The following is a 14715-nucleotide window of genomic DNA, read 5'->3' as shown; positions in this document are numbered from 1 at the left end:
TACTGATTTTATTGAATCTAAGCAATTATGGGCAGGTTACACATTTTGAAAGGGGATTGAAAATTCTCTTTACACTAATTAAGAGCTAAGCAACTTCCAATTCTACTTATAAGACCTCCTGCATTGAAAACACACAGAGAATGTGAATTGTCTGTGTTTTTTGTAAAAGATATGATTCTGTTGCTCGTTTCATAAGCTGAATTCCATAAGGCGATTTTTATTTGTTTTATTTTTTTGATTATGTTTAAATTTACTTACATCTTTATTAATTTCAAAGGTCACTGAGATTTAAGGATTGCTTTGGTTTTAATATCAGAATTTATGTTCTTTGTGTCTTATGGTACTACAATGTAATGTAAGGAAACATACTCTCCACTCCCATGGTTTTACTCAAATAACTGTATTTGTGATAAGAAAAGGTGCAAGAAAGTAGAACAGAACAACGTAAAATGTTAAAGCTTGTGTAAAGTGTGAGTGCTCTTTTATGTATAAGTATAATTACTCATTAATCATAATCTAATCATGTAGACAGTCATAACTTGCACGTGTGCCCTAATGGTGATTCACAAACTCAGAAATTTCTAAAGCAGGCATGCAGCACATTTTCATATGGAGAACTATCACAGCATTTGCAACATGTATGCATTCCTAAATGCCTCCTACATCCGCCAAAGTGTCAATGGAGTATCCTATCCACCAAACTCTGAATTACGGCCTTAATCCTTTTAAAAATAAAAGTAATTTTGTTTAGTATTAATTAGTCATACTTGGCAAATGCAATAAAAAGAAGAAATGACATGTGAAGCTGCAGTGTTTGGGTGAGTCAAAAGACTGAGCGATAAGAGCCCCCTTGTATCATGGTCTAGATTGGACCATGGTAATTCTATGTAGCTGTTTGTGCCAAATAAAAGTATTCATCACTCAAAGTTAGTGCAAAATGAAGCTGTCCATCTCATTAATTTAGTGTTTATACATGACCAGTTATAGAGGCAACTACATTGGCTTCCAGTTTGCTGCAGAGTAATATTTCAGGCAATGGTGATTTTCCATAGCATTGCCTTTTAAAAAGTTCCTGACTTCTTGGCTAGTAAGTTCTCTTGGTATAAGCCTAGCAAAGCGCTCTCTTCTTGACATCGTTTCCGTCTAGCCATCCCCAAGAGAGAGACGGTAGCTTTTCATGACATATCCTTTTCTTTGCCAGCAGGCAAATTCTAGAATTCACTACCTCTTGAACTGCGGTGTGAAGCCTTTTTGAGTAAATTCAGAAAATTACATTAACAAATCCTTTTTCCCTACTAATCTACCATTGGCCATTTTGAAGATCCAATACTAATTCTTACAGCACAAAGAAGGTTTTTGTGAATGTGTGTTTTCCTAAATACACAATCCCACACCACTACCATACTACATTGGTGCTCTCTAATTAGCTCATCCACACCCTAACTTGAAACATATGGCTATAGTAAAGTAATATGCAGAAAAAGGTACCATCAATCTGTATATATAGGACCATGGCCTATAAAGAAGCTTCTAAACATGAATCATATCTAAGAAAAGTTTTCTTCTGTGGGAATAACATTCACTTACCTTCCATAACCGGCAATCGAGTCTGGATCATCGAAAGAATGCAAATACGTCATATTGTGTTCTTTGATGTATCGATCCAGTTCTACTTTCACACATTCGGAAGGCAGCATTTCTACATCCACACCATAACTCTACAACAATAACATATGTCACTGTTCAGGTTATGTTCAACATTCACCACTTGCATTTTCACATAAATATTACCAAGCTCATAAAATTGAGATCATACAACAAAGACATGAAAAAGAAAGACAACGTTGATTTGAAATTTACTGTTTAAAATATCGTTTTTTTGATAATGGAAATGACAAACTGAGTCAAGGAATTTAATTTGTTGGCAAAACAACCTATGCAATGTGTATGTTAGATACTACAAGAACCTAGTCCCATTAGAGGTCTTGTAACTAAAAGACCATTAGCTCCTAGTTGCACTGAACACTCAGTGAATCATACCTCTTGCGCAAACCAGAAAGCATAGTAATTCAAGCAACTTAAATTGCATTGCTTAATTAAAAATAAACAGCAATTAATCATCAATAGCTTATCACCTATCACCAGCTTTGCCTTTAACGCTTTGTGGTGGGTCCCAAAAACAAACAAATAATTTTAAATCAAGGACTGTCTGTCGGATGTATGAAAGAGGCATGGTTAAACCACTCATGCCTCTATCACGCAGCCCGAAACCACAAATGCGTCTTAACCACGCATTCCTTTATCACGCATACCTTTACCACGCAATTTCTTGGTATAGGCATGAATGGAAAAGGGGTATGCTTGGCTAAGGTTGCCACTACCTTGACGGACCCCCCACCCTGCGCTGTCCCTAAAACCCAGCCCCTTTACAAATACTACCTGGCCCCCACAACACCCGCGCTGACTCTACCTATTCCCCAGCCCTAAGGCCTTAAACCCTGCCCCTTACTTACACTACCCCGACCCCCAACCCCTGCACTGTCCCTTAAACTACACCAACCCCTTCCACTGCCCATTCGACCCCTCAGCCCTAAAAACAACCCCAACCACTTATTCCCCTCCCACTGACCTGAGACCTACCCCGACCCCCCACCCTAAAAACTACCCCGACTACCCATTGTCCTTCCCTGCCTTAAGGACAAAGACCCTGCCCCATTACATACACTACCCCGACCCTTCCCTTTCACTGTCCCTAAATCAACCACATACCCCCATCCTGCCTCCCGAGCCCTGAAAACTAACCCCCCCCCAGGGGACAGTTACCTTGTCAACAAGGCAATCTGCAGTCCAGATCCAGGCTCTATGAATCACCATAGACTTCAATGGAGTAGTCCTGATGCAAGGGATACAAGATGCTGAAGATGCTGTTGGATGCTGTACGGCCAACGGTGGGCTTCCTGGGTCTTGGTGGGGCGACTTTGGCCACAGGGCCGATGTCCCTCGAATACCTGGTTGGCCCAGCAAAATTCCAGTTGCCATTATTGTACTGGTCTCTGGTCACAGTGAAACCAGAGTTTCCCGTTGCTTCCTCCTTCTTGGGCGACTAGACTGCACTCTGACATCTGTCCCGGGTCCTGTGTATTCAGGATCAAATTTTTTAAATGTCAGGACTCAGTCTCCTGAGCTGAACGTCAGCAGTCAGCGGCAGTCAAGTGATTGTGGCTACTGGCCTACAAAGGCGGGCTATTTCAATCTTTGCGGCCCTGTAGCTGAAACAGGAAGTCAGGCAACTGACTCCTTGAGTTCACCTCTCATGTCTGGGGCTAGGGAAGAACTTCTTCATAAGCCAGGTACCGACAATTTTACTGTTAGGCCGTGGTACCCCTGGTACCATATACTAAGGACTTACAAGCAGTATCAGTTCAAAACTTTGGGGGTGATCATGCAAAAAGAGGCATTTCCTTACAGGAGCTAAGGTTCTGAATAGGATTAAAACATGCACATTGTGTATATTAATAACAACATGATTTATGTAATTTGTTTGTTGCCACCGTTCTACTGCTTTTTTGGTGCTGTAAATACAGTTACTACACATGCACTGGTACTAAATGTATCAACTTCAGTAGTAAGTAAGTAGATGTATTAATTGTTACATTATTTAAAATGTTTACAGTAAAATGAGCTTACAAATCGGCCCCCGTCCACCCCCCTCGAACCCTTGAGTCTCTTAACAGTGCAAGTCCCGCCATTCGTGCAATTTCACATTTTGTTAATAATTACTTCCTTTCCAGTGAGCAGGCCTTTTTTGTATTGTGCAGCATTTAATAAAAACCCATAAAATATCTTATATAGTTCAAAGCTCTTATAGTTAAACGCGGGGGACCTGGGAATAAATCATTGACAGTCACCATCGGGTGTAAGGACGCTCTGCTCTGGTTTGCAGACTTCGGCACAGCCCGTGGAATATTCAAGCGCCAGAAGTCAGGAAAAGTACTGCTTCCTTGCACCTCGTTCTGTTATGATGCCTAACCTGCCTACCGTGTTTGCCCTAAGGGCTGGAATTTTGAAGGTGTGAACTTTTCAGATGCTGCCAGATCTCTTGACTGGGGGTGAATGTTTTGATTTGTTCTGCATTCCGTCCATCAATTGTGTGTATTTTGCCGGGTATGCCCAGACGTGAGTCTTGGGCTCACTGTGCCACTGGATTCAAACTATCCTGGCTGATGAGGGTGAAACCCCGAAACCGGTCCTAGGGTGCTTGTTTCCGGTCCAGGGAGGACCTAGCTTGGCAGTTCGGGCTGGACTGTTCCCATGAGGCACAGGGTCAAGACTGATTTGCATATGTCCAGGTCTAAATTAGAGTGGCATGGTGAGCAAAAGAATGATGGATTTAACCCCGATCGATTGAGTAGGAGTGAATGTTTTGATTTGTTCAGTATTCCATCTATCAATTGTGTGTCTTTTGCTGGGCCCAGCTACGGCACTCGTTAGTGGCTCTTTGTTGCCAGAATTTGTCTGTTTGATTTTGAACTCGGACTGCAGGGAGCCCAAGCTATTTTTCTGTTTGAGTTTATAGCATGCCTCGGGTTGTCGGTACTGTGGAAGGGCTGCGAGTGCCTGTCTAATTAGGTTTGTGAACTTCGCCACTCTAGCAAGGATGCAGGTTTTATTACAGAAAAGCACCAGTCCGAGGCCTCCTTGCCGGTCCTTGAGCCCTTGTTCCTGAAAATGGGGCGTAGCTGCCGATGATGCTCACTGGTCAATTTGGGGCAGCAGCATAGTGGATGCAACCAGGATTCCTTATGATAATAACATAACCAACAAAAGGCTGCTCCATCCTTTCGGGCCCATGCTAAGTTGATGTCAGAGATCCTGAGTGCGATGTGCGCATGAACAGAATTTTCCTGCATACCTGGGTTGAGAGCGCCTCTTGTAGGTATTGTTGGGCTTTCCCCGGGATGTAAGACGCTTCTAGTGCCATTGTATTAAGGTTGCAACGGAGTGAGGCCCGATCCTTTTCATACGAAATGGCCCGGACCTGCCGCTTCACTGCATTTGTCCAGGCAGATCGAGGAATCTCAAGTAAGGGTAGGCTCTCTGCTTCAATCTTCAGATTCCCAATTGCTTAGATCAGCTTGAAATGCCAGGGGGAGTCCACTTCCCTTTAGATCGAACCTAATTGATGTTTGAGGGTGTTGTCCAAGGCTTTAAGGGCCCTCATGTAGGCCTTAATTAAGTCCCCCTGTAGTGCCAGACCGGGTCTGCAAAGGCCAAGTTCAATTAATCAATCAATCAATCAAGAAATTTGTATCGCGCACTACTCACCCGGAAGGGTCTCAAGGCGCTTGGGGGAGGAGGGCTGCTACTGCTCGAACAGCCAGGTCTTGAGCTGCCTCCTGAAGGCGAGGTGGTCCCGGGTCAGTCGCAGGTGGACGGGCAGGGAGTTCCATGTCTTAGCCGCCAGGTAGGAGAAGGATCTTCCTCCGGCGGTGGTTCTCTGGATGCGAGGGACGACGGCGAGGGCGAGGTTCGCGGATCGTAGCTGGCGGGTGGGCGTGTAGAAGGTCAGTCGGTCGTTGAGGTATCTTGGGCCCAGGTCGTGGAGGGATTTGTGTGCATGGGTGAGGAGTCTGAACGTGATCCTCTTGTTGACAGGGAGCCAGTGCAGGTCTCTTAGGTGGCTCGAGATGTGGCAGCGTCGGGGGACGTCCAGGAGGAGTCGGGCGGAGACGTTCTGGATACGTTGAAGTCGTTTCTGAAGCTTGGCTGTTGTACCGGCGTAGAGGGTGTTTCCGTAGTCTAGTCTGCTGGTGACGAGGGCCTGGGTGACCGTCTTCCTGGTCTCGATCGGGATCCATCGGAAGATCTTGCGGAGCATGCGAAGGTTGTGGAAGCAAGCTGAGGAGACGGCGTTGACTTGTCTGGTCATCGATAGGGAGGAGTCCAGGATGACGCCCAAGTTGCGTGCGTGGTCCGTTGGTTTGGGTGCGGTGCCTAGTGCCGGGGGCCACCAGGAGTCATCCCATGCGGAGGGCGATGGTCCCAGGATGAGGACTTCTGTCTTGTCCGTGTTCAGCTTCAGGCGGCTGATGTTCATCCATTCGGCGACGTCTTTCATTCCTTCGTGTAGGCAGACTTTGGCGGTGTCGGGGTCTCTGGTGAGGGAGAGAATCAGTTGGGTGTCGTCGGTGTAGGAAATGATGTTGAGGTTGTGTTGGCGTGCGATGGCAGCGAGGGGTTTCATGTAGACGTTGAAGAGGGTGGGGCTAAGCGATGATCCTTGCGGGACGCCGCAGATGACTTCGGTGGCTTCAGAGCGGAACGGAGGGAGGCGTACTCTCTGTGTTCTGCCGGAGAGGTAGGAGATGATCCATTCCAGGGCATTTCCTTGGATGCCAGTGTCGTTAAGGCGTTGGACATGGGTGCGGTGGCAGACGGTGTCAAATGCTGCGGAGAGGTCTAGGAGGATGAGTGCCGCTGTTTCGCCGTTGTCGAGCAGGGCTCGGATGTCGTCGGTGGCTACGATGAGGGCGGTCTCGGTGCTGTGGTTCGCTCTGAATCCGGACTGCGATGGGTCGAGGGATCCGTTCGTCTCGAGGAAGGCGGCTAGTTGCTTGTTGACGATCTTCTCGATGACCTTGGCGGGGAAGGGAAGGAGCGAGATGGGGCGGAAGTTCTTGAGGTCGGTCGGGTCCGCTGTTGGTTTCTTCAGCAGTGCGCTGAGCTCGGCGTGCTTCCAGCTCTCCGGGAAGGTGGCTGTGTCGAAGGAGGTGTTGATGATGTTTCGGAGGTAGGGTGCGATGGTAGAGGCGGCCTTGTTGAAGACATGGTGGGGGCACGGGTCGGTCGGCGATCCGGAGTGGATGGTGTTCATCATGCTTGCCGTGTCTTCGGGGGTCACCTTGGTCCATGTCTGGAGGGTGGCAGCAAGGTGTGTTGGTTCGACCGATGGGTGCGGGGGTGGAGCGCCGAAGCTGATGTGGATGTCGGCGATCTTGCGGTGGAAGTACGAGGCGAGGGAGTCGCAGAGGTCCTGCGAGGGAGTGATGTCATTGTTGCCGGTGCTGGGGTTGGAGAACTCTTTGACGATGTTGAAGAGCTCCTTGCTGTCATGGGCGTTCTTGTCCAGTCGCTCCTTCAGGGATGTCTTCTTGGTGGTGCGGATGAGCTGGTGGTGTCTCCGGGTGGCGAGTTTGAGGGCGGTCATGTTGTCGGCTGTTTTGTCGATGAGCCAGGCCTTCTCGAGGGTGCGGCAGGCCTTCTTAGAGTCCTTGAGTTCGTCGGTGAACCAGGGGGCCTTCTTGCTTCTGGGTCTGGTGGGTGGGTTCTTCATCGGGGCGAGATCATCGGCACAGGAGGTCAGCCACTGCGTGAGGTCGAGGGCAGCTGTGTTAGAGTCCGTTGTTCTGCCTGGTGGGTTCTGGCTGAGGGAGGTGGTGAGCTGGTCGACTGTGATCTTGCTCCAGTTTCTGTGGGGAACCTGCTTCGGGTGGTGGTGGATCGTGTTCTTTTGGAAGCTGAAGTGGACGCAGCTGTGGTCAGTCCAGTGAAGTCCGGTGGAGTGGCTGAAGGTGACGTGCTTGCTGGATGAGAAGAGGGGGTCGAGCGTGTGGCCGGCGTAGTGGGTGGGGGTGTTGACCAGTTGCTGGAGTCCGAGGTTGGCGAGGTTGTCCAGCAGGGCGGTGGTGTTGCGGTCGTTGTTGTTCTCCAGGTGGAAGTTGAGGTCTCCTAGGAGGATGTAGTCGGCGGAGGGGAGGGCGTGAGGGCTGATGAAGTCCGTGATGTCTTCGCAGAACTGTGTGCGCGGTCCAGGGGGTCTGTAGATGAGGGTGCCTCTGAGGGTGGTCTTGGGGTCAGTGTGAATCTGGAAGTGCAGGTATTCGGCGGCGTTGAATGTGTCGATGGAGTCAGTCGAGATGCGGATGGTACTTTTGTGAACGATGGCGATGCCCCCTCCGGTCTGGTTGACGCGATCCTTCCTGATGATCTTGTAGCCGTCCGGGATGGCTATGGCGATGTCGGGGGCTGAGGAGGCGTTCATCCAGGTTTCCGTGAGGAAGGCGATGTCTGGAGATGCGGTGTCGAGGAGGTTCCAGAGTTCCACGGCGTGTCTGTGGACGGAGCGGGTGTTGAGCAGGATGCACTTCAGGTGGTTGCTGTTGTCCGTCTTGGTGGGTGCGGTGCCGGTGCGGAGGCAGGAGAATTTGCAGGATCGGCAGGCGAAGGGTCCATGGGTGTGTCGCGGGGATGCTTGGTGGCACCCGGGGGTTCGGGCGGTGTTGAGTGCGATGAGTGTGGCGGCATCGTAGGTCCTGCGGGGCGGGTGGCGGACGCGGGGGCCAGGGGGTCTGGCGCTGGGCGCGGTCCAGGCGCGGACGGGCGCAGACGGGCTTACCTTTGGCGCACCTTCGGCGCTCAGTCGGCACTCCCGCTGCGCGCGTCCGCTGCGCGGTCGCTGAGGGGGCGTCATAAGTAGGAGCCGGTAGGGAGGGTCAGGCGGGAGGCGGGAGGCGGGATGACCAATGGGCGAGGAGGGGAGGCGGGGCTCCGGGGCAGCGGCGGGAAAGCAAGGAAGTGACCGGGGCAGCGGGGCCGGTGAGAAGTGAGGAGCGGGAAGGCGGAAGAAGCGGAAGGCGGACTGTGGGCAGAAGCGGAGGGCTGCGGAGAAGAAGAGGTCAGCGGTAACCGTCAGCGGTCTGGCAGCAGGTGAGGCAGCAGGCAGGCGAGCGGCAGAGCAGCGAGGAAGGAGCGACCGCCTGTGAGGTCACAGGGGTCACCAGTTCCAGCCATAGCCTGGCATTCCTGGTTTGTCTGGGCGCCTGCATCACTGCCTTAACGGCTTTTATCTGGGCTGCCGCTATAAATTGGTCCAGGGCTCCTGGAAAAGCCAGGTAGCCATAGTTGATGGCTGGAATTAGTTGTGCCTTGAGGACTGTCAGCATTGGCTTTGCTGTTGGACTTGTCAGGCGTTGGCTTAATCGCCTCAGTATGAAAATTACTCTGTTGTGTCGTGTAGTTCCTATCAGTCCCCCTGCACCTGCGTATTTTGGATAACCTAAACTGAGGGCTTGGTGTCCCAACCGCTTCCGGACACCCCCACAGGATATGTCAGCTGTTAGACCAGCTAGCTCTACAGTGCCACTACCACCCCCTGTATCTTACAGTGGTGTAGGTAGTTTCTGGCAAGCACTGAACATGACAACCCTCATTCCTCAGGAATCGTGGAATACAGTACAGCACGTTTCGCTCAGATCTCATGCTTGTTTTCTCTCAGAAAACACACAGGATGGTGATTAGGATGTTTCAATAAGTATTTATTGGTCCAACGACAGTCTTGTGTAAAACATATGTGCTGCGACAATCAGGAGACAGAAGCATACAACAGAGATTGCTAGTACCAATATAGTAAATAGTAGATATATTTCTACCATAGTTCAAATAAGATGTACATAAGCAGTTCAGATAAAAACAGTACCACTTGCATATTCCTAATATGCGCGCCTAAAGTAATTTGCGTAAATGTACTGAGTCTAGATCTGTATGGCTAGAATGTATATGCATGTATGTGTGTAGCCAAGAAACCCCTAGGGATAAACGAGCCCCCTCACCTGATGGATGGGAATGAAGGACCCAGTCTCTGCTTCGAGGATAACAGCCCACAAGTGATGTCAGACCGCTGCATGTCAAAAATTCAGCATGCAGGACCCCGTCTCAGCTTGGCAGGAATTCTCCTCTATACTAAAGTGGTCACTCCAGAGTTTTTTCTAGAATCGATATGTTTTTTTTTTTTTTTTTTTAAAACCTTTATTGACATTTCAACCAAAGACAAGTATGGGCCTACAACCCCCGGGGCCGGCCGCTAAGCAGTTGGATAAACAGAAAACAAATTTTAATCACAGGCAGCACCTCGGGGAGCAGAATCTCCATGCTAGTAGACTCTTGGTCACTTAGCAGCCCAAATAGGAAACCAGGATATAAAAGGTTTTCATTTTATAATAGAGAATAGAAGGATCAGGTGCCAAACAATTTCCCAGTAGCGAAAAATGGCGGGTAGAATAGTAAACGTCAACAATAAACAGCAATCTATCAAGTCAATGGCGCAGAAACAGGAGGTTCAGGATGTGGAAGAATATCACGAGCCATTTGCGCCTGCAGTCCCCTGCCCTAAGACCCAGAAAGCACCACGGAAATTGAGGCACAAATGAAAAAGCAGTGATTGACAGCGAAGGAAACCTACCGTACTGACCCCGGAAAAGAAAGAAAAAGAAAGATAAGAGAAGAGAAAAGAGGCCATAGAAACAAAGTAAAAAACTAAAAAATCTCTTCCCCCAGCCCCCCACCCTGCACCTCTGCAGATGACTACGGCCCCCCCCCCCAGCAGTGTGCCTGTCGCCCCAGAACCAGACCCGAAATATTGAAGAAACAGAGAAAAAGGAGACAGAAAAGAAACCCCACCTAACGGGGGAGTGGAGAGAGTATTAATAAACTGGAGGAGGGCCTTCAAACATGCCCCCGGCTTCTCCCTCCCGCACAATGTGTTCCTCCCCAAAGCAAACAGTAATCAACAAAAATATTCCCATGTCAAAGAAAAATGGGGAGCGTTATGCACCTATTACACTATTAGTTATGCCGTGAGAGCACGCAACCCCTGTGCCCGCCCGCCTATTAGATGACAACCTCTGAAGGATCAGTCTTATCCTTGGCCTCTCTTTGCGAATCCACCGATGCATACCCATCGACCCAGTGCCATGTCCAATGTTGCGAGGAAAAGGAGCGTCCAAAAAAGAACCGGAAGCGACACACACATGTAGGGTGGACGTCTCTGAATACCAACACAGTCATCATTATGGAGGATCGTCTTTCCCAGTACTGCACCAGGGCATGCACTGCACACAAGGTCCAGGATGTAGGAATCAGCCAGAGCAGGCGACCATTGCTTGATTATTTCCTGGGTCGCCGGAGGCTGTGCGTGGGACAAAGCCACCACCTTCTGCTCAAATCTAAAACCTCCGGAACAGACCCGACCTACAGCCAGCCGACCACACGTTGGCACCTTGTCAGGAATTTCCAGCTTTTCCCTATTCACAGGGGCGGCCACGACACTGTCCTCCTGTGTGAAGTAAAACAAGTCCCTGGTTACCTGGGGACAGGCAGATCGCAACTGTTCCGACGCCGACGCAATACCATCAAGCTTTCTCCCCAGTACCCAGGCGCCGCGAACCAGGGTGGAACGAAGGGCACCGAGAGCTTCGAGAAGGTCGCCGTACCCCAGCACAGCTCCTCGCGCCCGCTGCGCTACGCTCCTCTTAGCCACACACTCCCAATCTTGCTGCGACCCAGAGTACAGGATGATATGATCCATCCTATCAAGATGGCCGCAGGGTAGTTCCACCCCAGATTGGGCCCGGGACTCAGGCACAAGCACATCAAGTTCCATGGTACTGCAAACAGGGTTCCGGGGGCAGGCAAAATATCTATCTGGTGTATGGTCACAGGTAACAGTTATCCTCACCCTGGACGAGCGCCCGCAAAAATCCGGGAGCAGCCCGCGAAAATCGGGACGAGTTACAGGCAGCGTCCGAGCAGCTCACTGGCGAGGGCTCAGACAATTACCGAAGAATCTTGGAATTGCCACCTCGGGCATGCACTCGTTCCGCTACGCCCAGTGGTAGGAATGACCACGGCGAAATTCAGGCCAATATCCGCACCGCTCCGGTATTCCGACTCCACCCAGTCACCAATGGCCGCTGTTGTTGAACTGCCGCCCGGCCATGTTATCCACTCGAGGTCCCGGTTCCAGGGTTGCGCAGGCCGCAAACTTCAGGTGAACATTTCTCCGGCGGTACCGCCGCCAGAAACTTCAGAATCACGCGATCGGTTGCCGCTCTCAATCACCAACACGGGCATATAGCGCAGGCTAAGGATCTCATGCAGGATATCTGTGCGGGATGCGGAGGTTCACGGAGCCGGGAGCCTACGCTGCCGTCCCGATCGCCATCTTGGCTCCTCCCCTAGAATCGATATGTTTTTAAAACAATCATGGATCTTTTGAAAACAATCATAAATGTTTTGAAAACAATCACCAATGCTTTTCTAAACAAGTGCGATCATCCACAGCTGGCTGTTGGCCAAGGATGAAAAAGGTGGTGAACCTTATACAGAATAATTCTGCCGTGTCTGAGGGCATGTTGATGTACATCAGGTACAGGGATTATGATAGAGTACCGAGAGCCTGGTGTTGAAGAGACAGGAGCAAGCTACTAGGTAAAGGGTCACCTGTTTAGAATTGTTATTGTCTTGTGGATGGGACAAATGTATGTAATGGGGGTATACATGACAGGACTAGCCTAAAGGACATGACAGTTGGTCTTTGCACTTACGTTTTATATGAATCGCCTGATAGCCAGACCCTAAAATAGTGGTAGGCTGGCGTTGTCTCTATTTGATGGTCACCCAGTTGCAAAGTAACTTGCCTTTTGTGAGGGTATTTGCCAAATACAACTATCTTGGTTTTGCTCCGATTGACTAACAGTAGTACTAGAGGAGGAAATCACTGCAACCAGAATTCAAGTCTTCTGGCTTCCTACATCTCTAATTCAAACACATATATGCCTTGTTCTACTTTACTGAGATGATATGTTGCAATGTACTGAGAACATGTGGTTGTAATTGCTTCTCGCAGTAGGGATAAATCCCAATTTTCTCTCACCTGACATGCTGAATGGATGCATTATTCAGGGAGGGGGACAGCCAGCCAATAGGGAAACCTAGCAAAGTCAGTCAGTTTTAAAAACGAAACACCCAGGGCAGACCAGTGTGGTGTGACTTACAGTGATACCACAATGTTTTCTTAACCATAATACCCTGCAAACCACACACTTCGTCTAGAATCACACAATTTCCTTATATTTCAAAATCAGAGAGCTTGCGGGGTTGCCTAAAAGTCCTACCTCTTATTGTTTCCACGCTTCTCTTGATAAAAATGGTACCTCATTTCTGTGACTAGACCGGAACAGTTCAATTCTGGGACTATGTGAAGACAATATTGTCTTGGCATGATACATCCTTTGATCCGCTCCCATCATAAGAGGCAGGTTGAGCCACTCAATTTGAGTACCGTTCTTTCAGCCAAACAAGTGTTTTACATATGTATTACCACTGTTGCTCGTAAGTAATTGATCTTGAAAAATTATTTTATGAGTGCAGTAGGGTCACTATTTGGAGATTGCCCCTGCTAACATGTGAATACATTTCCTTAGTTAGGTAGTTGTCAGGGGGATTATGGTATTATTGCAGTTTAAACTGTAAAGAACTTGAGCAAAAAAAAAATTGTTGTACCTGTTTTGTATATATGTCATGTAATTTGTATGTTTGGTACATTTTTGTATTTTGTGATTCCTGTGTATTTACAAAAATTAAGGAAATCCTAAAAATCAATCAAATCTTAAAAAATCTCAGAAACAACCTTTTCTTCAATTAAAAATGTACTTTTTGAAAAAATTCAATTGATCATGGTAATTGGAGTATGTAATCATTATTTGAATAGTTGAATAAATGATAATCAGTACTAGCATTTTTCTTGATGTTTAGCATTTATGGCCCAGACTTACTGATTTTGGGCCAAACCCTTCCTTGGTGAGTGGGATATGTAGGGGGGCACCACAGGTGCCCCCCAAAACCCACTGCTGAGGGACAGGGGTAAAGGGGGGTCCTCTATGGGCCCTCAAAGTCCCTTTCCGCCTGCCTTTTCATGGAGGGTTACCCACCATAAAAAGGCAGGCGGAAAGGGACATTGTAATCCCTACGGCGATGCCTGACAGGCACTGCCACCATTGTAGGGAATACAACCCCCTCCACCACACTGGCGGCCCAAGGAGCCCATCGTATGCGTCTTTCCGACAGCCAACCATCCGCCTTCCATTGTAATATGGCGGGTGGAGAACATGGTTCCCATGGCGGTGGGACCGCGGTCATTGTAATCGGCCCCAAACTTCTTTACTAAACGGTATTAAAAAAAGAAAAGGAGAGTACACACTAACAGGAAACGGATTGTAGTAGAAGGCGGCCAAATGTAGTCAAATATACACATTAACCCAAATTTGCCCCACTCAAAAGAAGAAAATGCTTTACAAATCTCAATCTCTGCTCCAAATCCTGATATGTGTAATTTATGTGACATTATACACCATAGCATTAATATTCCCTTTATCCCCAAATCCTAACACATATAATTTCTATAACCATCTGTTCCATAGCAGCATCAATATTCCAGTTTTCCAATCATAGTACATTCAGTTAAAATCCGTAATCAGTGCTTTCCTTAAGGAAAGTGCTTTTTTCAAATTCTTTTTAGACGGATAATTCATTGTTAGTGCATAGTCATTTTGGGAAATATAAATGCATAGTAAAATTCTTTCCTTAAAGTGTGGAGAGAAACATATTTTCTAACATATTAAATTCCAAGGTTAGCTGCCAACTCTAGAAGTGGGTGCTGACAGTTTTAGTTCTAGCCTGACTATCATCATTGGAATTAAGATATTTGCCACAGCAGCATACATCATTCATAGTTCCTAAAATATTTTCAAATTTTAAGACATTTTCTCCCCACTCTGATTCTTTGAGCACATAGGCTTTCCTTGTTATAGACTGCTAATACTTTGTCAAGCCACATCTGGAAGTCTGGTGATTCACTTGATTTCCACTTATTTGTAATCA

The 14715-nt window shown here is 48.2% G+C and overlaps 1 protein-coding gene across 4 annotated transcripts in view; it reads right to left on the bottom strand.

Annotated features, from left to right (window-relative positions):
• Nucleotides 1-14715, bottom strand: part of LOC146856067 (uncharacterized) — a 171379-nt gene that overhangs the window by 51351 nt on the left and 105313 nt on the right. For 2 of the 4 annotated variants that reach the window (XM_085654083.1, XM_085654082.1), the window contains exons 4-5: nt 2824-3134; nt 1588-1718 (exon numbers count right to left, since the gene is read on the bottom strand). In XM_085654083.1, coding sequence (XP_085510209.1) covers nt 1588-1718; nt 2824-3039 — 347 coding nt within the window. In that variant the 5' untranslated portion in view covers nt 3040-3134. The remainder of the gene's footprint in view (nt 1-1587; nt 1719-2823; nt 3135-14715) is intronic. The other 2 variants (XM_085654079.1, XM_085654080.1) reach the window with 1 other exon arrangement.

This window comes from Triturus cristatus, chromosome 4_1 (assembly GCF_964204655.1).
Source record: "Triturus cristatus chromosome 4_1, aTriCri1.1, whole genome shotgun sequence".
NCBI classification, from domain to species: Eukaryota; Metazoa; Chordata; class Amphibia; order Caudata; family Salamandridae; genus Triturus; species Triturus cristatus.
The sequence above is the reverse complement of the archived record's forward strand: the minus strand, read 5'-3'. Positions and strand labels throughout refer to the sequence as shown.